Raw genomic sequence first — 25,952 nt, forward strand, 5'->3', positions numbered from 1 at the left:
ACAGCTTCAGCAATCTAAATACTTATAACAGCATTTTTTTGCTGAATGCTCAGTTTTTCCACAAGTTTCAGTAGAAACTTAATGAACTTGGGAAAATGTGCTTCTTTAGCTGGCATCTCCATAGATATATTAATCTCAATTGCTTTCTGTAATGTTAGTCTGTCTGAATTGCGTCACTACACATACAAGTCTATAACGTAACATGGCATTCAGCAACTGCCCAAAATCAGTGTTCAAACAATTGCTTCAGCATTGCCACAAACTGTGAAATAGACTCACCTTACTCTTGATTCCTTTTATGAAATCTAAACCTCTCACCAATAATCAAAGGTTTAGATGAATAGTAGTCTTTTAAGACTTCAACTATGTCCTCATAAGGCTTATCTCAAGACTTAGCAGGTTGAACTAGACATTAAGTTAAACAATTTGCACCGATCATAGTAAGAGAAGTTGGAACACAAATATCAATGGAAATTTGATTTGCCAGTGCAAAATATTCAAATCGTTCCCCATATGAATTCCATTGCTTTGTCGTTTCATGATAAGGCCCTATATTTCCAATCATCTTTGCCACTTTCAAACAAAATCTCATTTCAGGGAAGTTAACTAGTCTTGTCCATCTCTCTCTCTCTCTCTCTTACTTGTTTTATTTAATTGTCCTGTTCTCTCCTCATGGATACTTCACTCACTATGTGTCCTGAAGTCGCTTTTTTATTGCATGCGGTGTCTCCTTTTCGCTCATCTACATTACACACTATATACCAGTAGCATTGCACATGGATTTTTTTTTGCCAAAGGGAACAAAAAAATCACATTTAGTACTTAACACCAAAAGAAGTTTGACCCGTAAGGGTCAAAATATACATTAATTCATAAAGTAAATGTTTTAATTTTTTCCATTTAGATGTGCATTTTAATTGCCCAGTTTGGACCTGAGACATCTTGTGTGCGTTGCTTGTACATGGATTAAAATAGTTTGTCTGATTGAGTGGTGTCGCAACAACAATTTTTCATTCGTCAGCTCAACCAGGAAATTGATTGTGGACTTCAGTAAGGGGAAGTCAGTAGAATACACACCTGTCCTCATGGAGGATTCAACATTGGAAAGGGTGATCAGCTTCCAAGGTCTGGGTGGGTTGCTTTGCTAGAGATGTTGGGGAGGGTTTAAACTAATTCAGCCAGGGGATAAGAATCAGAGTGATTGAGCTGAAAAGGGAGCAGTTGGTGTACAAGTCAATGCACTGTGTAGTGAGACTGTGAGGAAGGACAGGCAGATAATAGGGCAAAATTTCAGTCACTGGAATGAGTCGAAGTGTAACATGGGGGCAAAATCAAAAAGGGTGATGAATACAGGACTGAAGGTGTTGTGTTTGAATGCACATGGTATATAGAATAAGGTAGATGATCTGGTAGAGCAGTTAGAGAATGGAAGGTATGATATTGTGAGAAGCACTGAGTTGAGGCTGAAAGAAGATCATAGTTGGGAGCTTAACGTCCAAAAGGACAGGCAGGTAGGCAAAGTGGGTGGGTGACTCTATGGGTAAAAAATGAAATTGCATCCTTAGAAAAAGATGACATGGGATCGGAAGCTGTAGAATTCATGCGGATAGAGAAACTGCAAGGACAAAAAGACCTTGATGTTGATTGTGAAGCTTTAAAAACCAACAGAAGACAACTAAAAAAGCCACAAACAGAGGAAAGATAAAATATGAAGGTAAGCTGGACTATAATATAAAAGAGGATATCAAAAGTTTTTTCAGATATATACAGAGTAAAAGAAAGGCAAGAGTAGATATCAGACCTCTGGAAATGATCCTGGGAGAGGTAATAATGGGGGACAAAGAGATAGCAGATGAACTGAATAAGTATTTTGCATCTGTATGCCAGAAATTCCAGACTGTCAGGGGGTAAAAGTGAGTTTAGTTGCCATTACTAAGGAGAAGGTGTTTGGGAAGCTAAAAGGTCTTAAGGTAGATATGAATCCTGGACCATATGGACTACACCCCAAGGTTATGAAATAGGTAGCTGAATAGATTGTGGAGGCATTAGTAGTGATTCTGTCTCTAGATTCTGGAGAGGTTCCGATGGACTGGAAAACTGCAAGTCTTCACCGTTTAGGAAGGAAGGGAGGCAAAAGAAATGAAATTATAGGCCAGTTAGCCTGTCTTCAGTGGTTGGGAAAATATTGGAAGCTATCATTAAAGATGAGGTTTTAGGTTCCTTGGAGGCAGATGATAAAAATAGCTGAAAACAGCATGGTTTCCTTAAGGGGAAATTTTGACTGCTAAATCTGTTGTAATTCTTTGAGGAATTAACAGCCAGGATAGACAAAGGAGAGTCAATGCATAGTGTTTACTTAGATTTTCAGAAGGGTTTTGAAAAGGCTACTTAATGAGATAAGAACATGTGTTATTGTAGGAAAGATACTAACATGCATAGAAGATTGGCTGACTTACAGGATACAAAGAGTGGGAATAAAGGAGGTCTTTTCTGGTTGACTGCTAGTGATCTGTGGTGTTCTGCAGAGGTCAGTATTTTACATTATATGTTACTGATTTGGATGATAGATTTGATGGCTTTGTCGCCAGGCTTACAAATGATAGAAAGATAGGTCAAGGAGCAGGTAGTGTTGAGGAAGCAAGGTGTCTGCAGAAGGACTTAAACAGATTGGGAGATGGCCAATGAAGTGACACATGGAATATAATGCAGGGAAGTACATGGTCATGCACTTGGGTAGAAGGGATATAGGTATAGACTTTTTTCTAAATGGTGAGAAAATTCAAAAATCAGATGTGCAAAGGGACTTGTGCAGGATTCCCCAAAGATTACCTAGCAGGTTGAGTCGGTAGCAAGAAAGACAAATGTAACGTCAGCATTCACTTCAACAGGATGAGAACATAGAGCAAGGATGTAATGCTGAGTCTTTATAAGCAATTGGTTATACCACACTTAGAGTATTGTGAGCAGCTTTGGTTCCCTTATTTCAGAAAAGATGTGGTGGTATTGGAGAGGGTTCAGAGGAGGTTCACAAGAGTGATTCTGAGAATGCAAGGTTTAACGTATAAAGAGTGTTTAGTGGCTCTGGGCCTGTACTTACTAGAAGAATGAGGGGAGATCTCATTGAAACCTACCAGATATTGGAAGGCCTAAATAGAGTGGATGTGGAGAGGATGTTTCCTATAGTGGGTGAGTCTAGGACCAGAGGGCACAGCCTCAAAATAGAGGGGTGTCCATTTTTAAACAAAATTGAGGTGGAATTTCTTTAGCCAGAGGGTGGTGAATCTATGGAATTCATTGCTATAGGTGGCTGTGGATTTAAAACAGAGGCTGAAAGGTTCATGATTATTCAGTGCATCAATGGTTATTTGGGAAGGCAGGTGAATGGTGTTGAAAGGGATGATAAATCAGCCATGATGGAATGGCACAGCAGACTTGTTGGGCCAAATGGCCTAATTCTGTATCTATATCTTATGGTCAATGTCTCAGAGAATCTATTGTGGTCCCAACACATTGATGCAATCATGAAGAAGGCACATGGGTGGCTATACTTTATTGAGAGCAACAAACACTCTAGTAAATATTTACAAATGTAGGGTGAACTTGTTGCATTATCACCTGATATAAAGACTCCTATAGAAGTGCTGGATCACAGGAGGCTGCAGAGGGTTGTAGGCTCAGCCAGCGCCATGATGGGCACAACTGTCTCTACTATTGAGGTCATCTTTAAGAACCCTCGCAATCCAAGGATGTTCTCTTTTCATTGTAATCATCGGGGATGAGATACAGGAGCCTGAAGATTTGCACTCAGTGTTTTATAACAGCTTCCTCCTCTCTGCCATCAGATTTGTGAATGGTCCATGATGCTTTAAACACTACATCACTATTCCCCTTTTGCACTATTAATATATCTAGTTTTTTTTGTTAGTGATTTTTATATCTTGTACTAGTGCTGCCACGAGACAACATATGTCAGTGAAAATAAACGCGATTCTGATGTGGCAATAATAAACCAATTAGAGGATTGGAAAGCATAGAAATGGGGGTATATACTGACATAAAATAATTCAAAACCAATTTGTCCTCCTTTTTTGGGTCTGACTAAAAATCCTAAATTACCTCAGATATGCAGTACTTAAAACAGTGGGAACTGAAAGCTATAACAACTGTTAATGCATTTTTATTATATATAGTTGACGTTGCCAACACTGCTGATGACACAGTGTATGAGTCACGTCCGCACGTCCAAGAGGGTCAGTCTGCCCAAGGCCACCGCTGCAGTGGAGAGTGGTTGACTTTTTTGTTCTTGTTCCAAGCCCCTAAAGAAATGCCGAAAAGAAAGACTATACTTAACCATGAACGGGCAAAGAATTTGGATTTATTGCTAAAAGCAGAAAAAGCGACTTTCATGCTTTTTGTACACTATGCTGTTGTGATGTGGAGATTGGCAGTAAGGGAAAAAGTGCAGTTGAATGACACACTACCACAGACAAACATAAAGTTAACACTCATACTGCTGGTACATCAGCATTGTTATCATTTTCCTCCCCAGCTCGATCAACTCAAGATTAGAAAATCTTGGCTGCGGAACTGTGTAAAGTATATCATGCTGTGAAGCATCATCGGTCATACAGAAGTGTTGCTGGTGGAGCAAAAGTTGACAAAGAGATATACAGTGACTCATTGTTAGTGAAAGGTGTAACGTGGGAAAACTAAAGCAAAAGCTCTGTGTGAAAATATTCTAGCATTGTACTCTGTACAAAAGCATGTGGAGTATACCAAAGAACATGACTTGTCCTTTTCAGTAGCAATTGATGCTTCACACAAAGATGCAACACAGTGTTTCCCAATACTTCTGAGATACTTTCATTTTGAGAAGAGAGTGCAACATGTTTTACTTGACTTTTACAGTGATAACAATGAATCATCAGAGGACATAACAAATCAGCTACTGGTTAAACTAGAGATGTCAGGTCTGGATCTGAATAAAGTGTCTGCATACACTGCTGACAATGCAAGTGTAAACTATGGAAAACACAAGTATTAATCAAAAACTGAAAGTGGCTCAAAAGAACATTATTGCTGCAAATTGTCTGGCTCATATTTTGTACAATGCAACAAGATTTACTACAGGAAAACTGGAAACTGATGTTGAAAATATTGTGCTCAAAGTGTACAACCATTTCAGCATTTCTTTCTTTCTTTTTTCAGTCTTTTAATTGATTTTAAAAGAAGTGTGTATACAAACAAGAGGAGAATATTGCTAGTATATATGTCAATAACAATACATACAGAAGGTAAAATAAACAATATCAGAATCACACATAGTGTTAATCTACAAAGTATAAATTTGATATAGAATGTATAATTCTCCACTTATCAACTTATGAAGAAAGGAAGGACTATTAGAATTTTTTTTATACAGGAAATAAAAACACTATTCTAAACAGAAAGAAAAAGGACTGGGTGGTCCATCCTGAGAGAGAAACCAAAAGAAAAGAGACTCTCTGATCAAATCCAAGGTTCTGAAAAAAATAGCTGGAAGATAATCAGTACAAAAATCAGATCATTTGAAAATATTGAATAAAAGGTCACCGGATTTCTTCAAATTTAAAGGATGCATCCAATGTCCGACTTCTTATTTTCTCTGGACTTAAACAGGGCCTGTTAGAGGAAAGCCAATAAAAGGCAGTAGGAGGGTTAGGGTCCTTCCATTTAAGTGAAATGGCTGTCCTAGCCAATAAGGTTGAAAAGGCTATCATCCGCTGAGCAGAAGCAGGAATATATCCTGCTTCTGATGGAATAATCCCAAAAATAGCTGTAAATAAGTTTGGTTGTAAATCCAGATCCAGCACTTCAGATAAGGTTTTAAAAACATTTTTCCAGAAATTCTCCAACTTTATGCAAGACAAAAACATGTGAGTTAAAGTGGCCACCTGAGTATTACATCTATCACAAATAGGATTAATATTGAGAAAAATATGAGCTAGTTTATTCTTTGACATATGTGCCCAATGCACTACCCTGAACTGTATCAAAGAATGACAGGCATAAATAAACGAAGTATTTACCAGATGAAAAATTTTACTCCATTGATTATCTGAAAGTAACTCTTGAAATTCCAATTCCCAGGCAGCTTTAATTTTATTGTTAGATGTCATTTGTAAATTGTAGTTATTGATCTTTTTGGAGTGGTTTAACCTGGAAGAGGGTATCTATTATATTAGATGGATAAGCGGAGGGATAATTTGGAAGCAAAGTATATAAAAAATTCCTAATTTGTAAATATCTAAAAAAATGTCCTTTGGATAGTCAAATTTATCTGCTAGCTGAGTAAAAGACATTAAACAATCATCTATAAACAAATCCAAAAAAGTTACTATACCTTTGGTTTTCCAATTTAAAAAAGCCTGATCTAAAATTGATGGTTTAAAAAAATGGTTACGATATATTTTACAAGAAAGGACAAAATTATTTAATTCAAAAAATCTGCAAAGCCGAAACCAAATTCTTAATGTATGTTTAATAATAGGATTAAGGTCTTGTCTACCAAACTTAGAGAGCAGGAAAGGAAGAGGAGCTCCAAGTAAAGAGGCTGATGAATACACCTTCACCGAGTTTTTCTCCAATTCCACCTATAAAGGACAGTCATATATATCTGAATAATGAATCCAACAGGTAATATATTGAATATTAATTGCCCAGTAATACAGTCTAAGATTTGGCAAAGCCATAACACCATCCTTTTTTAATTTCTGCAATAAAGGTTTACTCAATCTAAGATTTTTATTGCTCCAAATACAGTAAACACAAAGTACACTGCAGATGCTGTGGTCAAATCAACACGTACAAACAAGCTGGATGAACTCAGCAGGTCGGGCAGCATCCATTGAAAGGAGCAGTCAACGTTTCGGGACGAGACCCTTCATCAGGACTAAGGGAGGGGGCAGGGGCCCTATAAAGAATGTGGGGGGAGGTTGGAATGTGCCAAGTGAAAAACCAATCAGAGGATCAAGGGGTGGGGGAGGGGAAGCGGGGGGGGGGGGATAGGCAGGAGAGGTGAAGAAGGAATCTAAGGGGAAAGCACCATGGGTAGTAGTAGGCAGAATCATGAGAGAGGTGATAGGCAGCTGGAAGAGGAGGCAGAGTGGAAGTGGGATGGGGAAGGGAGAGGGAGGGAATTACCGGAAGTTGGAGAATTCGATGTTCATACCAAGAGGCTGGAGACTACCCAGACGGTATATGAGGTGGTGCTCCTCCAACCGGAGTTTGGACTCATCATGGAAGTAGAGGAGGCCACGTATGGACGTATCCGAATGGGAATGTGAAACAGAGTTGAAGAGAGTGGCAACCGGGAGATCCTGTCTGTTGTGGCGGACGGAGCGGAGGTGCTCAATGAAGCGGTCCCCCAATCTGTGTCAGATCTTGAAATTTTAGAGTCTTTTCTGTCAAAAAACCGTTCAGGAACAAATGAAGGATCTGCTTGAAATATATATAAGAATTTCGGTAGAACTATCATTTTAATAATATTAATTAACCAATTAATGATAGCATCATAGGAGACCATTTAGAAAGTGTTTGTTGGGTATCATCAATTAATGGGAGAAAATTATATTTATACAAATCTTTAAAATTCTTAGTAACTTTAATACCAAGATAAGTAAATTAATCTTTAGCAAAACTAAAGGGTAAATTGTTCACACTTACCCTATGATTTCCAATTATTATTATAATAATAGGAAATACTGATTTCCTACTATTAATAGGAAATAACTCACTTTTGTATAAATTTAACTTTTATCCAGAAAAACTACTAAATTCGGAGAATATGGATAACATAGAAGGAATAGATTTCTTAGGATCCGACATGTAGACTAGCAAGTTGTCTGCATACAATGAAACCTTATGCATTTTATACCCTCTCTTAATACCCTGAATACTATTGGCATTCCGAAGAGCAATAGCAAGAGGTTCTGGAGCCAAGTTAAATAACAAAGGACTAAGAGGACAGCCCTGCCCGGTACCTCTGTATAGTCTAAAATAGGGAGATTTTTGATTGTTAGTTATAACCACAGCCATAGTAGCTTGATAAATCAATTTGATCCAGGAAATGAAACCCAGACCAAAATTAAATCTTTTTAAAATTTCAAATAAATAAAGCCACTCCACCTTATCAAAGGCTTTCTCTGCGTCAAGGGAATGAACACATTCAGGTTCTTTGGATGAAGAGGAATAAATAATTTTCAATAGTCTCTGAATATTAAAGTATGAATATCTATTCTTAATAAATCCAGTTTGATCATTGGAGATAACTTTAGGTAAAATATTCTCAATCCTATTAGCCAAAATTTTAGAAATTATTTTAGAATCCATGTTTAGTAAAGAAATTGGTCTATAAAATGTACATTCAGATAAATCTTTTCCTTTTTTAGGAATTAGTGAAACAGCATTTCAGCTAAAAGAACAGCACAGTTAAAGGAATTCTGTGAATTTGTGGATGTTGGTATTTGTAATCTGTTACAGCATGTTGTGACTAGATGACTCTCCCTTTTCCCATCAATTGACTTAAGTGCTGGGAAGCCCTAAAAAGTTATCTTCAGAGTCTAGGTGAGGAGGAGTGCACCAAGGTACTGTAGAAGTGCTTTGGAGATGAAGGAAATGCCTGTGAATTGTCAGTGATTTATTTCTTCTTCCTCAGTCACACTCTTAAATTGTTCTCAGACACTAGTGAAGCACTAGAAGCCAAGTCAGTCAGCATAATTTCAGTATTTAAGCTAGTGGCTGAACTGAAAAGCAAACCTGAGAGAAGAATAAAGGACTGTTTTTCTGGCTTTGCAGTGAACACCAAGCTTAGCTAGCTTACCCCTGATGTGTCTAAGAAATGTGAAGCAGACTTCATTGTTTTCTATGAAAGAGTAATGAAGTACTTAAGTGACAGGTATGACTTCTCTGAAAAACAGCTCTGAAAAAAAAAGTGTCCAAATTGAGCCTAACAAGTGCCATACATTTTGGAGAATTTGGTGATGCAGTCAAGGCCTGTAACTTCAAGATATTGATATAGATGAATTATATGAAGAGTATGGGAATGTGGAGGCCATTACCAATACTCCTGAGATTAGATAGCCATAGTGAAGAACATTATCTCAAGCTGTTCAGTAAATCTGAGGACTCTTTTACAAACCTGAAGAAGGTGAGAGCTTATATCTTCTCTATTCCATGCAGCAATGCTCACACAGAACGAGTTTTTTAAATGATGACCTCAGGTTGGAGAAACCAGAGAAACCGTCTGCAAGTGGACTCTGTAGAACTCCACAAGAACTCCAAATATGTAACAACTTCTCAGAAGAGTGCCCAGCCATGTACAGAAAAACTCTTGGCCAACAGAAAACTCCTGGAGATGGCAAGTAAAGGGCAGAAATACCAAAATAGACATCCATACCTGGCAGTCCATGGTAGGCCTAAGTAGGCTACTTCCTTTAGTTTGTGAAGTAAGTTAATTTGCTTAGCGTATCTGCTTCAGCAGGAGTAAAAGTGAATACTCATTTCTTTCAGTTCTTTATTTATACTGTCTGAATTATGTATCATTATGTATCCGGAGGCTTTGTTCATTACAGCTGGGGACTTTAACCAGGCCAACCTCAGAAAAGCGCTGCCAAAGTTATACCAACATGTCTCCTGCTCCACTAGAGGCCCGAATATACTTGACCACTGCTACACAGCAGGCAAGTATGCCTACTGTTCCATCCAACGACTTCACTTCGGAAAATTGGACCATCAGGACGTACTCCTCCCGGCTTACAAACAGAAACTGAAGCAGGAAGTAACAAATATCACTGTGATGATTGTACGCTCTAGTATCAATTGTTTGGTGACAATAAAGTATATGTATTTGAATGCATGTATGTAATATGCAGAATGGTGAATCATTAAATAGGAAAAAAGGCGCTGGCATAAAATCACTGATTAATGATGAAATAGCTAAGTTTTTGCTCTATTTATATGGGCAAAAAGTATCATGTTACAATTTTTTTTTAAATAAATAATGAGATCATCTGCTTGCGTTTGTTGTTTTTGCAATACTGTTTAAATGTTATTAAAAGAAAGGCACTGTATATATTTGTATATATGACTACATATGCAATGTCCTCCTTTTTGGAAATTTGTAAATGGCCACCCAAGGTTGAGGAGGCGACATAAATTATCTGCCATGTTTGGAGGAGCAGCCTCAGCATTTATATCATGAGGTATTATTATAACTTCAGGCCTATTTCTATGAGCACGTTGAAAATAACGCATCAAGCAGAACCAAGTCATGATTTTGCAACTGCCCCTTGCTTAAGACCTGACCGAATTCCTCTGCAAATCGGCAAAAAAAGAAAAGCCGTGTTGACGCAAAACAGCAAAGGGGCACGGAAGGTAAAATGCCCGGCTTCCCAGCGCCGCGCAGCAAGGCGGGAACGGCAACGGCCGGCTCGCGAGGCCAACGGTCGCGCTTGCGCCCTCGAGCCGGCGCCAGGTTTAATTTTCTGCCGGCCGGCTCGCGAGGCCAACGGTCGCGCTTGCGCCAGGTTTAATTTTCTGCCGGCCGACTCGGTGATTTTTCATCGAACGATTGGTTGCCTTGTGGAAACGGTGGTCAGATGGTACTTCGAACCATCTAAGTAGTTTTGCAGTTCTCCTCAATTACGAGGATTTGTGTGTTGGGGATTAGAGTATGAATAACTGTAACACAAATTGTATTGAGAAACCTCTGCGCCTCGGTTTTGCCAAACTGGGAAAATGCGTGGCTCGGTACTCGTGGTGGTTTTTTGGAATCCCTCTTGTGATTTCTGCAGTACTCGGGTCAGGATTCAGGAATTTTAAGAAGGTCGAAGGAAATGATATCGAAAAACAGTTTACTCCCATAAGTGGTGATGCAAAACTAGAAAGAACTTTTGTTCGGCAGCATTTTCCAGTAAATTTTACCGATTTCTCGTTAGACAGGCTTTTCACAGAAGGAGCGTTTGTTTCGTTCATTGCTGTTACTAAAGAGAGTAACATCCTTACGAAAAAGGCATTTGAAGAGATCTTAGTACTTGACAAAATGGTCAAAAATTTGAAAGTTACTTACGAAAATACTGAATATGATTTCACGATTCTTTGTGCGAAATTCGCTGGGTCATGTTACGCAAATCCAGTCTTAACAATTATAAATTACGATGCTAATCTAGTGGAGAACATTACGTTTGAATATCCTCGCCATAATAAATCATTTATTGGTTCTGTTGTGGGCGGAGTTGAGTTAGATGGAAATAAAATTAAAAATGCTCAAGCAGTTAGGATTAGTTATTACTTAAGAGAAGACGACGTGAAATTGGAAAAGCCGACCGAAATGTGGATTCAGATGTTTCTGGACGAAATTTCGAAGTCGTCAAATTTGAAATGGATTGAGGTACAGTTTGAAATGGTTAAATTTCATTCCGCTTTGTCGAAATTCACGGATATGATCTTTGTAGTTTATTTGCGAGTTCGAGGCCAATCTAAATTATACTGTTGCAAACTGTAAATTCTATTCAGAACAAATACTTGGTGGGTACCTGACAGGTTACATCATTTAGTTGTTGTAGTTTCCATGCTGTCTGTGGAAATATATTTTTAAGCAGTCGCAAATAAGACAGATTTTATTTCTGGAAAAAGCTATTCTAATCCACGTGTTTTGTCAAGTAACCTGACAATGAGACTCTCTTTCAGAATTGAAAGAACCAATTTTAAATGTAAGGTTTAAATCTAACTCTGCTGAAATAGTAGGTGGAAGGGGAAACGCGCAGTCGGCAGATGGGAGAATGGGCAAAGAACTGGCAGATGAAATGCAATTTAGGGATATGTACCGTCATGAACGTTGGTAGAACGAATAAAGCCATGGACTATTTTATAAAAGGTGATTTTTAAAAATCAGAGGAGCAAAAGGACTTGGGCGTCCTTGTGACCGATTCCAGAAAGATTAATTTGCAGGACGAGTCAGTGGGAGGGAAGGCCAATACACCGTTAGCATTCATTTCGAGAGGACTAGAATATAAAAGCAAAGGTATAACGCTGAGGCTTTATAAGGGATTGGTCAGACTGCACTTGGAGTGTTGTTAGTAGTTTTGGGCCCCTCATCGAAGTCAGACTCGCTAGCATTAGAGAGGGTTGACGAGAATGGTTCTGGGAACGAAAGGGTTAAGACGTGCTGTGGGTCTGTATCGCAGAGTGGGGGGGTGGCGTATCAGATTGAAAGTCCTGGATACAGTGGATATGGTGAAGATGTTCCCTATAGAGGGTGAGTCAGGGACCAAAGGACACAGCCTCAAAATAGAGGAACGTCCATTTAGAACAGATGAGGAGGAATTCATTTAGCCAGAGTGTAGTGAATCCCTGGAATTCACAGACGGTGGTGGAGGCCAAGTTATTGAGTAGTGTATACTGAAAGCCGAAGTTACTAGGTTTTTGATTAGAGCATCAAATGATACTGGAGAAGGCAGGAGAATGGGGTTGAGAGAGATCATAAATCAGCTATGATGAAGCTGTGGGCTAGAACGACCAAGTGGTGTAATTCTGTATATCTTACTGGCTTTGAAGCAAGACAATTGGGGAGGAGAAACAATTCCTTGAGCTAAACAAAATAGCAAATCTGCAGTAGATATCTTGTGTGAATCAGTATATCAAATCAAATAGGTCTATGAACAGCCCCATACAATGTTTAAGGATGTGAGGAAGTTGCTATTGCATTATTTTACCCCACTTGAATGGTTTACTTCCAATAGCTCCAGAAAGGCTACTGCAATATAAATTGAGTTCTTACCTGTCTGAGTTTTTCAGCACACTATCAGTTTTCAGTTGACAGCAGAGGGAAACTTACCATCTCCATCAAGTCTGGAGTCAGTCAGGGTTGCCCTCTTTCCTCTGAATTGTTATGTGCTACTTAGAACCCTTTGCCAAAACAGTCAGGAAGGATGAAAACATAAGAGGGATGATGCTGCCCTATAAATTTAAAACCTCCCTATACAAGGACAATGTCACTGTCTTCTGCTCTAATCTGATGTCAGTTCACAGATTGATCAGCATCTACGACTAATTTGAATTGACATTAGGGGCCAGGGTGAAGCAGCTAAAGAGCAAGGCCATACCATTTGGCATCAGGACCGATTACGTGAAGGTGCTGGGGATCTGGTTCGAATAAGAATTCACTGGAACAGACTGAGAAGGTAAAACAGAAATTAGGACTTTAGGGAGGGCACTCCCAATCGATAACAGGGAAGAAGCTGGTCATTAGGTGTGAAGTGCCCTCAGGTCTGCTGTAAGTGTGGCTCATCCCCCACTCCTCCAGTTTGGGAATCATCCAATCAGCTTCTTCTAGGAATCCAAGATGGAGTGGGTCAGATGGGTCACAATTCAGACATCCCTGGACAATGGGGGCAAAAATTTTCCTCACCATGATAGCCGTCTTTGTGTGTGGCTGCATCAGGCTTTAAGTGGATCCTAAATACATGGTCACAAAGTTACCACTACACGTCTTCTCATGTTGCGAAGGATGGGTCTGGCCCCATTGCCTTGCAATGGCCCAGTTAGCTGGACTTTGCCACAATACCTGCCCTTTGTAGATTAACACCTTTGACCACAAGGGCATCTGGTAGTGGTCAACATTGAACATTTTGCAGAGACTGCAGGAGAAAGATGTGATGAACACAGTGAGGTGGTTCCCCCAAGCAGACTGTCTAGACCATCTGTTGGAATGCTTCCTCACCAGGTTCACCCACAGGCACCAAGACCCAACCTGGCTGGTGGTGAAAGCTGCTCTCCCAGTCTGATCCTTCCTGCATGCCCAGAACATCATCCCCATAACTCGCTGCCCGCGGGATGAATGGTATGGAGAAGAGACAGTAACTCACCTCTTTGCAAAGAAAGTGTGGAGGAAGATGAAAGGGTTTGTATCACGCTTCATTCTCCTGCATGACAGTCTGATCTATAGGCTGTTCCCAGGGAAGCACATGGAAACTACTGGCAGATCATCAACTTGGAGAAAGGCACAATTTGATTGGCCCAAAACCTGAGGGTCTACCAGCACATCGAGATGTCTGTGGAAGAATGTTGCCAACTGGGACATTCAAGGCTGCAGGACTACTTACTGAGGGATGCACTGAAGTTTGGTGCAGCAAATATACAGATAATACATGTTAGCAATACTAAACCTAAAAGTGTGGGTATAATAATAATCAATAATAAACAAGCTCTATCGTTGTCTAGGGGATAATGAATTGTCATATGTGAATATAAAGTTCAGTTCAGTTCATACAGGCTGAGGTAGTTGTTGGTCGATGTGTTGTAATTGTTGGAGAGAGAGAGAGAGATCAAACAGTGACAGCCAGTCAAACCTTCCTTTATGTTCTTGATCCGTCAATGTGTTGTTGTGGCCATTCAGATATGACCCCTCTGTCCTTTAGCTAGACCGTTCTTCTATGGTGGACTCGTCACCCAGGCAAGGGTGGACACACACACAAGCCCCCACTGGCCTCGCTATAAACACTGTGAGTTAAAATTGACCGATCCTTCGTTCGGTCTCCGATGCCCCACACTTTTCTCGTGGGTTCCAACACTTAAACAGTGCTCACTAGTGTCTCTTGGTGCGTTGCCTGGTGTGTCTGAGGGGTGTCTCCCCAGACCTCACTTTTATCCCTACTCACAGGGTCTCAGACATCAATCAGTTTTGAATGGCTTAGCCCATCAAACCAGCCCACTCCAGCTGTCCACTGAGGAATTTTAATGAACAGAATAGTACCAAGTAAACAGCCCTCTCCGGAGCCGTGAGTCTGACAGGAGTCATAATATGGTCTCTCTCCCCTGGTGTTATCTCACCCTTGTCTGAAGCAAATGTTCCAGTCCCAGTATGTTTTGTTCCAACTCTGGCAATAGTAACAGTTTGTAATTCTCCCAGGGGAGGGGGACATGGGCAACCTTGCACCCTTCTGCCCATCAGAGCTGTTCATCCTTTGCAATACTATCCCTATCCATATCCCTATTCCCATCTCTGCCCTCCCTCCAAAGGCTGTTAGTTTATTTGTGATATTCTGTCAAAGAAGGAGCTGCTTCATATCTACTAGTACTTCTCTCCAGTAACATTGTTCACACAACAGCACCTTAACCTTATGCTATTGAGTTTTATACGTCTCTACTTTGGGAAAAAGACTGTGGCCATCCTCTTTATTTCTGTCCCTCATTATCTTATAGGTATCTATAAGGGCATTGCTCAGCCTCTTTCTCTCCAGGGAAAACAATTCCAACCTAATCAATCTTCCTTATAACTCAAGCCCTCTTGTAACAGCAATATTTTTGTAAATCTTTTCTGAAGACCCTCTAGCTTATTGACATTCCATAAGAATCTGTGTTGAAATATTCTATTTACCTATAATCACAACTGATTTGGCTGAGAGGATAGATTTTTGATGGAGTGCAGTAAAACTTGGAAAAATTAGAAATGAAATAGTATTCCAATTATTGTGCACCATTGTTGAAATGTTTCTACAACCTATGGACTTATTCTTAAGTACTCTTCATCTCATATTCTTGATATTTGTTGCTTGTTTGTTTGTCTATTTATTTATTTATTTGTTTGTTTATTTAACTAACTAATTTATTATTATTATTTATTTTTTTGTTTGCACAGTTTGTTGTATTTTGCACACTGGTTGAATGCCCAAGCTGTTGCTGTCTTTTATTGATTCTATTATGGTTATTATTCTATTATGAATTTATTGAGTATGCCTGCAATAAAGTAAATCTCAGGGTCGTATATGGTGACATGTTTTTTGATAATAAATTTTCTTTGAATTTTTAATTTTTGAACTTTGATGATTCATTTTCATTTGGATAATATTTCTGTCAAAGTGCTTCAAAAGCATAATTGAAAGTGGCTGCTAAAACTAAAAATAGAAACATTAGGTGATATGCCTAAAATTTTGGACAGTAGCAGCTCAACCCATATCAAGTTCGCTGATGACACGACCTTGGTGGGTCTCATCAGCAAGAACTAAAGAACTACGAGTCAGCATACAGAGAGGAGATGCAGTGGCTAATAGACTGGTGCAGAGCCAACAACCTGTCTCTGAATATGAACAAAACGAAAGACTTCAGGAGGGCACGGAGTAACCACTCTCCGCTGAACATCGACAGCTCCTTGGTAGAGATCGTTAAGAGCACCAAATTTCTTGGTGTTCGCCTCGTGGAAAATCTCACCTGATCCCTCAACACCAGTTCCATAGTAAAGAAAGCCCAGCAGTGTTTCTATTTTCTAAGAAGGCTGAGCAAAGTCTATCTCTCCCGCCCCCATCCTCACCACATTCTACAGAGGTTGTATTGAGAGCATCCTGAGCAGCCGCATCATTGCCTGGTTTGGAAATTGCACCATCTTGGATCTCAAGCCCCTGCAGTGGATAGTGAGGTCAGCTGAGAAGATCATCAGGGTCTCTCTTCTTGCCATTACAGACACATACACCACATGCTGCATCCGCAAAGCAAACAACATTATGAAGGACACCATGCACCCCTCATACAAACTCTACTTCCTCCTGCCATCTGGGAAAAGACACCGAAGCATTCGGACTATCACGACCAGACTTTGTAACAGTTTCTTCCCCCAAGCTATCAGACTCCCCGATACCCAGAGTCTGGACTGACACCAATTTACTGCCCTCTACTGTGTCTATTGTCTTGTTTATTATTTATTGTAATACCTGTACTGTTTTGTGCGCTTTATGCAGTCCTGGGTAGGTCTGTAGTCTAGTGTTTTTTCTGTGTTGTTTCATGTAGCGCCATGGTCCTGACAAACGTCTCGTTTTTACTGTGTACTGCACCAGCAGTTATAATCGAAATGACTTGAAAGTGACTTGACTTGAGAAGAATGTGGACAGATTAGGATTTCAATGGTTTTTCCAGGGCAGAGTTTCCAAGATATATATTTTGAAAATCAAGAAGAAGGGATCTTTGATCTAAACTATTAGAGTCCTCTGGTTTAAGATGAAGCTACTGAAGATGTGCAAAAGCTTACTGGTAGTTCAAAAGCAAAAGAATTCTAGAAGAAAGGGTCTTAGTATGAAGTTTGGATTACTTAAATTCTGGCCCAGATAGACTGGGAGCTTCTCTCCGTGATGCTAAGGCTTGAGACTGCCCCCGGCTGCTGTGCTTTGTGTCTTCGAACTTTGCAGCAATTTGCCCCACTAATATGAACTGAATACTGATGCTTTGGGCCTACTTTGGGTTACTCTGGGGATTTGTATCTAAGGACTCAATATGGGTTGGAATGCTATTGTTGTTGCTCACTTCTGTTGTCCATATGATTTGATTTGTGTTTTTTTTTCTCTTTCTCTGGGGGCACTGGGGTGGGGAGATTGGTCTTTTTTTTAAAATTGGATTCTTTCAGGTTCCTTGCTTTGCGACTGCCTGTAAGCAAACAAATCTCAACGTTATATAATTTATACACTCTTTGATAATGAATGCACTTTGAAACTTTGAAAACATTATCTTTTTCTCTTTCCACAGATGCTGCCTGACCTGCTGTGACTTTCCAGCATTTATTATTTTTATCCCAAACCTTCTTTTTGTACCTTTGTTTATACTGAAAAAAAACTTTATTTATATAAACGTATACCACACCCCCCTTTTAACTTAAACAAGTTAGAAAATCTAGATTTCAGACCATGGGTCTTAGTCAACAAAGGCACATGAGTTGTAGTTTAGTTTTTTGGGATTGCTCACAAAAACATGGGTATCACAATGCTACATGATTAATTTTTAGTATTTTATTTTTACTAAAATGAAGTATTTTGTAAAAAGTCAGCTCTTGTTAGTGTCCTAGAGAAATACCTTGTATCTCTTTGCAACTGCTGATTATTGTTTATACTATGTGTAATTTTTTTGAATTACAGATTTCATATTTCAGTTCCATATCAAGACAAGATGAATTTGAAGGAAATGCCAAAATAATAATTCCACTTTTTTCGGTTACTTACTTCCTTACAATAACATTTTCTATCGTATCCTGTATGAGGTAAAAAGTTTTTTTGTATTAAATTATTGTAAGTAATACAAGGTTATCATAAGTTACAGAAGTTATTTCATTTACTTTCAGACTTGACTGTGTGAGGAATAAGGTCTGGGTTGCTTGTCTGGGAGTCTTATCAACTGGATTGGCCGTACTAACAGGCTTTGGACTACTGGTATATTGTAAGGTGTCGTTTGCCATCAATACTGCCAATGCACCTTTTCTGATTCTAGGTCAGGTCTTTTTATTATTATCATTTTCAAAATTAGATAGAAATAGCTAATATAAAGCTTTTGAAATATGCAAATAAGAAGGCCCAAGGATAATATTCACATAAAAATATAGCTTCACAATGATTGATTATTGTGATAAGAATGCCTAGCTTTAATATTACGATCATTAATTATTGAGAATGTATGAGACAAGAGGAGGCAATTATATAAAAAAGCCTTACCCATCTTGTATAGCATTTGATGTCTAATCTTGTGAGCCACTGCTCTTCAAGTAAGCACACAGGTATATGTAAATATGTTGGAGGTTCTTACTCTAACCTTACAGGTGGTGCCTAAGCCCTACTATCTTCTGAGTGAAAGTATTTCTCTCATCTTTAATCCTTCTATCAATTACTTTAAATCTATGTCACTTTGTTCATGTTTCCTTGTGACATAGAAAGTGCACATTCACCCCATCAATTTCATGCCAGGTCCCAATGCAATCTAGTTATTTGCATTCCCCTTTTTTATTTCCCCTATCCCAGGGGTTCCCAACCTGGGGTCCATGGACCCCTCAGTTAAAGGTAGGATCCATAGCATAAAAATGGGTAGGAACTCCTGCTGTAACCTAATCCCTCACACTTATTTAAGACTCCTTCCCCATCCCATTCTTTCAATTCAACTGTCCACCAACACTTGGACTATTTCACAATTGTCAGCTAACCTAACAACCAGCTCATCTTTGAGAAAAGAAATGCTTACCTGAAGGAACAACACATACAAAATGCTGGCGGAACAAAGCAGGCCAGGCAGCATCTATAGGAAGAAGCACTGTCGACGTTTCGGGCTGAGATCTTTCTGATGAATAGGAATCTTGGCTATGATAGAGGGCCTTAATAGGGAGAGGGCAAACTAGAACTTGGGTAGTAAGGTGGAGCAGGTGACTGAGGTGACAGTGGGAACAGTGACAGTAGTTCTATTATTTTTAAACCAGTTATGGAAAAGGACAAAACTAATCCACTGGCTCAAGTACTAAATTAGTGCTAGGTGAATTTCAACAGTATGGGACAGGAGCCTGCAAAGGTAGATAGGTGTGGGTTGCTTGCAGGTAAAAGAATCATAAAGAAGTGGGAGGCTTTCAAAGTTGAGATAGGAAGAGTTCGAGATCTGGCTGTTCCTATTAGAATAAAGGACAAGGCATATAGGAGTAGGGAATGCTGGACGGCGAGGAATATGGAGGCCCTGGTCAAGGAAAAGAAGGAGGCATTGGTCAGGTACAAACAATTGCAAACAAGCAAATCCCTGGAGAATTATAAGGGTTGCACTCATGAAGGAAATCAGATGAGCAAAAAAGGGCATGAGATAGCTCTGGCAGAGAAGATGAAGAAAAATTCAAAAATATTTCATATATCAAGGGGAAAAGATTAACTAAAGAGAGAATAGAGGCCCTCAAAAACCATTGGGAACTTGGAGCCACAGGAGATGGACAAGATCCTTAATAAGTATTTCTCCTCTGCAGAAATACATTAAAATTTTGGAAGTAGGAAAAGTAGATGGGAAGGTACAGGAGCTGGTCTGCATTAGAGAAGGTGCGGGATGCTTTTAAAGGTATGAAGGCAAACAAATTTTCAGAGCCTGATCAGATATATCCAAGAACACTGTGGAAGGCTAAAGAAGAAATTGCGTGAGTCCTAGCTGAGATATTTATATCATCATTAGGCACAGGTGAGGTGCCGGTAGATTGGAATTCGAAGGTGGCAAAGAAAAACATGGGAACTGTGGATCAGTAAGTTTAGTATTTGTGGTAAGTAAGTAACTGGAAAGGAATCTGAGTTTACAGAGTCCTTTTTTTTAAAATCCTGTCCAGCCCTCTTTTTATCCGGGGATTTCTAATTTGGCAGTCCCTCACTTTTATGGAAGCTTGCCCTGAATCTTTTCATCAAATACCCTGAGGTGCAACAACTTTGGTGTAATCTCCAGTCCATTCTTTATAAAACACTTCAGACCAGTAAAAGTAGCATTGCCCTAAATTAGAATCTTTTCTTTGTTCTTTCCTTAACCATGCTAAATTTAACTGAATTAGTCTGCAATACAAAAATAACACTTTCACATTGGTACTCCTTCCAGCTTCATTCCCTAACTCCTAAATTCTTTATCATGTGAAATTTGCTACATATGGACTAAGAAAATTCTCCTGAATTCCTTTAAGGAATTCCCCAGATCTATTAAACTGACTTTACCCTAGTGAATTTTGAGGTGATTGAGATCTTAATTAGTGCCTTTGCAAGTTTCATATATTTGCTTGTCTACCTCCACCAGACTCTTATTATTGAAGTATTATTGAATTTATTTAAAACTTACATCTGCCACACAACAAGGGAGTAAAAATCTTTGCATTATGACTCCATTGCAATGTACAGACATATGAATTTGTAAGTCTATGGCTTGTAGAAAGTAACTGTCCCATAGCCTGTCGGCCCTGCTTTAATGCTGCAGTACTGTTAGCCAGATGGAAGCAGCTGAAGCAATTTATGGTTGGGGTGACCGGTGATCTTCCAGGCCATCTTTACGTACCTGCTGCTGTAGATGTCCTCAATGGAGGGAAGTTCACATCCACAGATGTGCTGGGCTGTTCATACCACAATCTGCAGTGCCTAGCGATCAAGGTTGGTACAGTTTCTGTACCAAGTCAGGATGCTCTTAATGGTGCCTCTATAAAATATTGCTGTTAACGTTAATGGTGTCTTGAGGGTTTAAGGGCTCATGCCGAACATCTTCAGTCGCTTGAGGTGGAAGAGACACTGTTGTGATGAATGCTGTTTTCCTGAGGCAGTGCCTCCAGTAAGTACTCCCACTGATGGGGATGGATGTACCCATGATGTATTGTATAAAATCACTGCTCTCTGCAGCCAGTCAGGATACTTCAAAGATGTTTGTTAGAGTGTTCAGTGATGTGTTGAATCTCCTTAACCTCCTAAAAAAGTAAAGATGCTGGGGCATTTTCCTTATGATTGTATTTAGGTGGTGGGCCCAGGATACGTGGTGTATTAAAAGAAAGGGTAATTTGGGAACATATAGTTGGTTATGTTCCCAAGCATTTGGTACCCATGCTTCCTCACTGTTAAAGGTTGCGGGCTTGGGAGGTTCTGTTGGAATTCTCTGAGTGAAAAAACTGAAGTGCATTTTGTGGATGGTACAGGATATAGCCACTATGTACAAGTGAAGAGAATGTTTGGGGTATTGGTGGGGTGCCAATACAAAGTGATTTGCTTTGTATTCAATGATGTTGACCTGCTTGTGTATTGTTGGCAAAACACTTATCCAGATAAGTGGAGAATAGTACATGAAACATTTTACTTGTGCCTTGCTGATGTGGAAAGACCTTATGGTGCAGGAGGTTAGGTACTCGCTTATTATATGACCTGCTCAGGTCTCTTTCATCTGGTCAAGTATCTATTTCTCTACCTCTGTCCCATTATTGAATTGGCATCCCAGCCTCCCTTCTTGAATATGTTCACTGATCTTCTTATCTGTTCTTTGGTACTATCCTTCTCTCCTTCAAATGCCCTTTTATAACCCCTTACACAAAAATCAACCCCTTCATCATAGCAAACTGCTGCTTCAACTCCAGACTCACTTTCATTGCAAGCCTTTGAATTCTGTATGTTGGATTTTTCAGATTCATGCCTTCTAACAGAATAACCAGCTTTTCTACATCATTCAGTGGCTTGTTGGTCAGCTCCAAAATTAATCATCCCATCACTGATGGTTATGCCTGAGTTGCCAAGACAATGTCTAGAATTCACTCTAAGCCTCTCTGCATATGTGCCCTCCATACACCCAACTTCTTGACCAAACTTTTAATTACCTATCTTTATATAACTTATGTCATTATACATATAATAATACTATGGAACTTTATTTAGCTACAGTGGAAATTCTATAAAAATTGAAGTTTTTATTGTATTCTGTTCATTTATTAATGTCTTTTATGTCAAGCATTCTTCAGTAAAAATGTGTCACAAGCTCTTAATGTAATCATTTCAATTGCCAAGCCTAGATCCTTTACACAGGTGATGAACAATTTATCACCACTAGAAATGAAGTATTACTTTCCAATTGTTGCCAATCTGAGTAACTACCCTTAATTGCTTTTTGCCTTTTCTGTTGTCTAGTTAGCTTGCTACTTGATATCTGATCCTACAGAATAAACCTTCAACATATTTCATCAAAGGCCATTGGAAAATCAGTTTATTTTTGAAGTGTTCATAAAAAATATTGCTGTTAACATTGTTTGTTTTTTTTAATTTCAAGCAATTTTTGTATTCTAATATTTGATGTATTTAGAAGAATACAAAAAAAATGAATGGCAGCCCAAGAATGTAACCTAATGAAGATGCTAAAGATGCACATTAGACATGCTGTTCAGATTCCTATTCTCTAATTTCTGCTGCACCAAAGAAAGCATTATCTTATCCATCACATCTCTGAAAGTGGCGAACTACAAGTAGTTAAAAAAGGGGAAGAAAACAGCTGCCAAATGCATTATATTTTAAGAACCTTTTAGGAGAGGCGAGCAATTGTAAAGTTAAATAGAAGGGAGGAGCTTCATAAAAGATGTACAGAAATCAAATTGAGAGCAATAGAAGTTTTATTAAAAGCGTTTTTAAAATTTGATTTCAAAGTGCATTATAGTCAGTGAATACTTGAAATGTATTCATTTTTGTAGGAAGTATGGAAATGCAAGATCATGTGAGAAATACCTTAAAATGTTGTAATTCACTGTGATTTTTGTTTCTTTAACTCTGTTGAGTGAGGAATGATTGTTGGTCAGGACATTAGAGATAACTTTTTTGCATCTCCAAGTCTGAGAGGGCTTGTCAATAGCTCAATTTAAAACCTTGTCTGAAAGAAGTTAACTTTGCACAGTATATCTGAAAATGCTGGGAGAGGAAAGGGGGATATAAAAGGAATGAAAAGGAAAGAATCAAAGGAATACAATACAGATGGAGAGACTAATAAAAAAAGGTAGACGAGAATCAAATATAGGAAATACGGAAATTTGTAGACAATATCAAAGAGCTGGAGAACATTTTGATCATTATGTATAGTTTTTAAATCATGTAAAGCAGGGGTGTCAAGCTCATTTTAGGTCACAGGCCGGATTGGGCAAAATGCAGCTTCATGCGGGCCGGATCAGTCGGGCGCGTGCGAACGCAGCTTTCATTGCCTCCGTTTTTTCGGCCTGTTCTCATGTGTCTCAGTCTCTGCTATAAATACAAAGTGTTTCACTTCACAAATTCCGTTTCTTATGAAGAAGACTGCTGAGCAAGCATTAATTTTATGATTGGTATTAACTTACAATCATAGGCTTCATATCGCTGGGCCATTAATAATTAAAATAATAGATCTATCTAAAATTATCTCATGGGCTGGATATAATTGTACGCCGGGCCGGATATGGCCCGCGGGCCTTGAGTTTGACACCTATGATGTAAAGATTGCAATTAAGTTTCAGCTTTAACATAAAAGCTGAATTAGCACTATTCATGATTTTGATCTGCAGGTATTGGTGTAGACAATGTGTTCATTATGCTTGCAAGCTGGGAGAAAACTAATGTCAACGACAGTGTTGAAGAACGTGCGAGTGGAGCCTATTCTGATGCAGCCACCTCCATTACGATCACTACTTTGACTGACATTTTGGCTTTTTATATTGGCATTATGACTCCTTTTCCATCTGTGCAATCATTCTGTGTTTACACTGGTACAACTGTTTTGCTCAGCTTTATTTACAACATTACATTTTTTGGAGCAATTCTCGTATTGAATGGGAAACGAGAAGCTGCGAACCGGCATTGGCTAACACTTAGAAAAGTTGAACGTGAGCATTTACCGGGTGAATCTAAATGTTATAGAATGTGCTGTGTTGGTGGGGCTTACAATGAAAAAACAGGTGCAGAGATAGAACATCCAGTTTCTCTCTTTATGAAAAATCGTTACGGTCCATTTCTTACAAATCGTTGGACCAAGGGAGTTGTGGTAGTCCTTTATCTAGGGTATTTGGCTGCCAGTTTTTATGGTTGTTTTAATCTCAAAGAAGGGATCGATATCAGAAACTTGGCCAGTGATTATTCATATGTGATTAAATTCTATGATGATGTAAGTAAGTATTTTTCCAAGTATGGACCACGTGTCATGGTTACTGTCATCCAACCTGTGAGTTACTGGGATTCAAACATACAGAAGGAAATTGAGAGGTGTATGCATGCATTTGAAAATCTCTCCTATGTAGATGGTGATTACTCAGAGTCCTGGCTCCGTATCTACCCTGGAATTGCTGAACAACTGTCGAATGTTTCCATAAGTAATAAACATGGATTCATGAAAATGCTGGATACTTTTTTAAACGTGGTCCACATATATAAGCAAGATATTGCTATTTCTGTTGACAAAAAAAATATTGAAGCTTCACGTTTTTTTATTCAAACTATTTACATCAATGATTCAATTGCTGAGAAAAACATGCTAATTGAGTTGAGGGATTTGGCAAAGGACTGTAGTGTTCCTTTACACGTCTTTCATCCTGCATTTATCTACTTTGATCAATATCTTGTGATAATATCCACCACAATACAGAATATTGGTGTGGCTGCTGGTGCTATGCTGCTGATTGCCCTTTTGTTAATTCCTAATCCTATCTGTTCTATCTGGGTTACATTTGCTATTGCATCAGTTTTAGTGGGTGTGGCTGGTTTTATGACTTTATGGGGTGTCAACTTAGATTCTATATCTATGATTAACTTAGTCATTTGCATTGGCTTTTCAGTGGACTTTACAGCTCATATTTCATATGCATTTGTTTCAAGTGAAAAAGAAACTGCCAATGAGCGATCTATTGATTCATTATATAGACTTGGCTATCCTATTATCCAAGGGGCTCTTTCAACTATAATGGGTGTTATTACATTGTCTAGTGCAGCAAGTTACATATTTAGAACATTTTTTAAGATCATGTTCCTTGTCATAACTTTTGGTGCAGTTCATGGAATTGTTTTAATGCCGGTTTTTATGACGTTTTTCAGGCGTAAAGCTGCAGAGAAACAGGCTATAGATCCAAATCAGTAAAAAGAAAACCAGAACAAAACCAATTCAAAGCAGAAATGGTAAACAATTATCAGCTCAACCAACAGTACTTGATTAACAAGAGCCTTTTTCCCCACCTTGTCAAATTTTATAGTGATATTCCAAAGACTGGCACTTTGCAAATAAGTGCCTTATAATTTTGGATTGAGATGATTATGTATAACTGCACCTTACCTAAGCAGGTGAGATTGTGCAGATGTCTGTGATGAATTACCTGCAGAGGCTTTTTCACACTGCATTAGCTAAAAATGGCAAATGACATTCCATATGTGTATCAATCTTAGGATAGATATTTTGTATTTGTTAAAAAGATGCAATTTTCATTATAGTGCTTGCATTTTAATGGAATGAAAAGAATTAATAGAAAGTGCACAAAAACAAAGTGTTATGGTTAGTAATAGTATTGTTTGTGAATTTTAAATCCTGCTATGGCAAGTCATGAAATTAAATTCAATACATCTTTCAATACATTAGTTGTATATATATTCAAATATAATTGTAATACTCAATTCTGTAACAGTACAATTTCTGTTAAATATATTAAC

General features: G+C 38.8%; 1 protein-coding gene across 1 annotated transcript; it reads left to right on the forward strand.

Annotated features, from left to right (window-relative positions):
• Window positions 1-10,711: 10,711 nt before the first annotated feature.
• Window positions 10,712-25,389, forward strand: LOC132395146 (patched domain-containing protein 3-like). Its single transcript, XM_059971446.1, has 4 exons — window positions 10,712-11,428; window positions 17,934-18,055; window positions 18,137-18,282; window positions 23,828-25,389. Exons 1-4 carry the CDS (start codon window positions 10,712-10,714, stop codon window positions 25,387-25,389), a joined length of 2,547 nt encoding a protein of 848 aa, XP_059827429.1.
• Window positions 25,390-25,952: the final 563 nt, after the last annotated feature.

The sequence above is a fragment of the Hypanus sabinus genome, chromosome 6 (assembly GCF_030144855.1).
Source record: "Hypanus sabinus isolate sHypSab1 chromosome 6, sHypSab1.hap1, whole genome shotgun sequence".
In the NCBI taxonomy this organism is placed as follows: Eukaryota; Metazoa; Chordata; class Chondrichthyes; order Myliobatiformes; family Dasyatidae; genus Hypanus; species Hypanus sabinus.

Coding starts and splice junctions, on each gene's coding strand:
- LOC132395146 (XM_059971446.1), top strand. CDS start 10,712: ATGAATAACTGTAACACAAATTGTATTGAGAAACCTCTGCGCCTCGGT. Junction 11,429..17,933: donor CAAATTTGAAATGGATTGAG/GTACAGTTTGAA, acceptor TTTGAATTACAG/ATTTCATATTTCAGTTCCAT. Junction 18,056..18,136: donor TCTATCGTATCCTGTATGAG/GTAAAAAGTTTT, acceptor ATTTACTTTCAG/ACTTGACTGTGTGAGGAATA.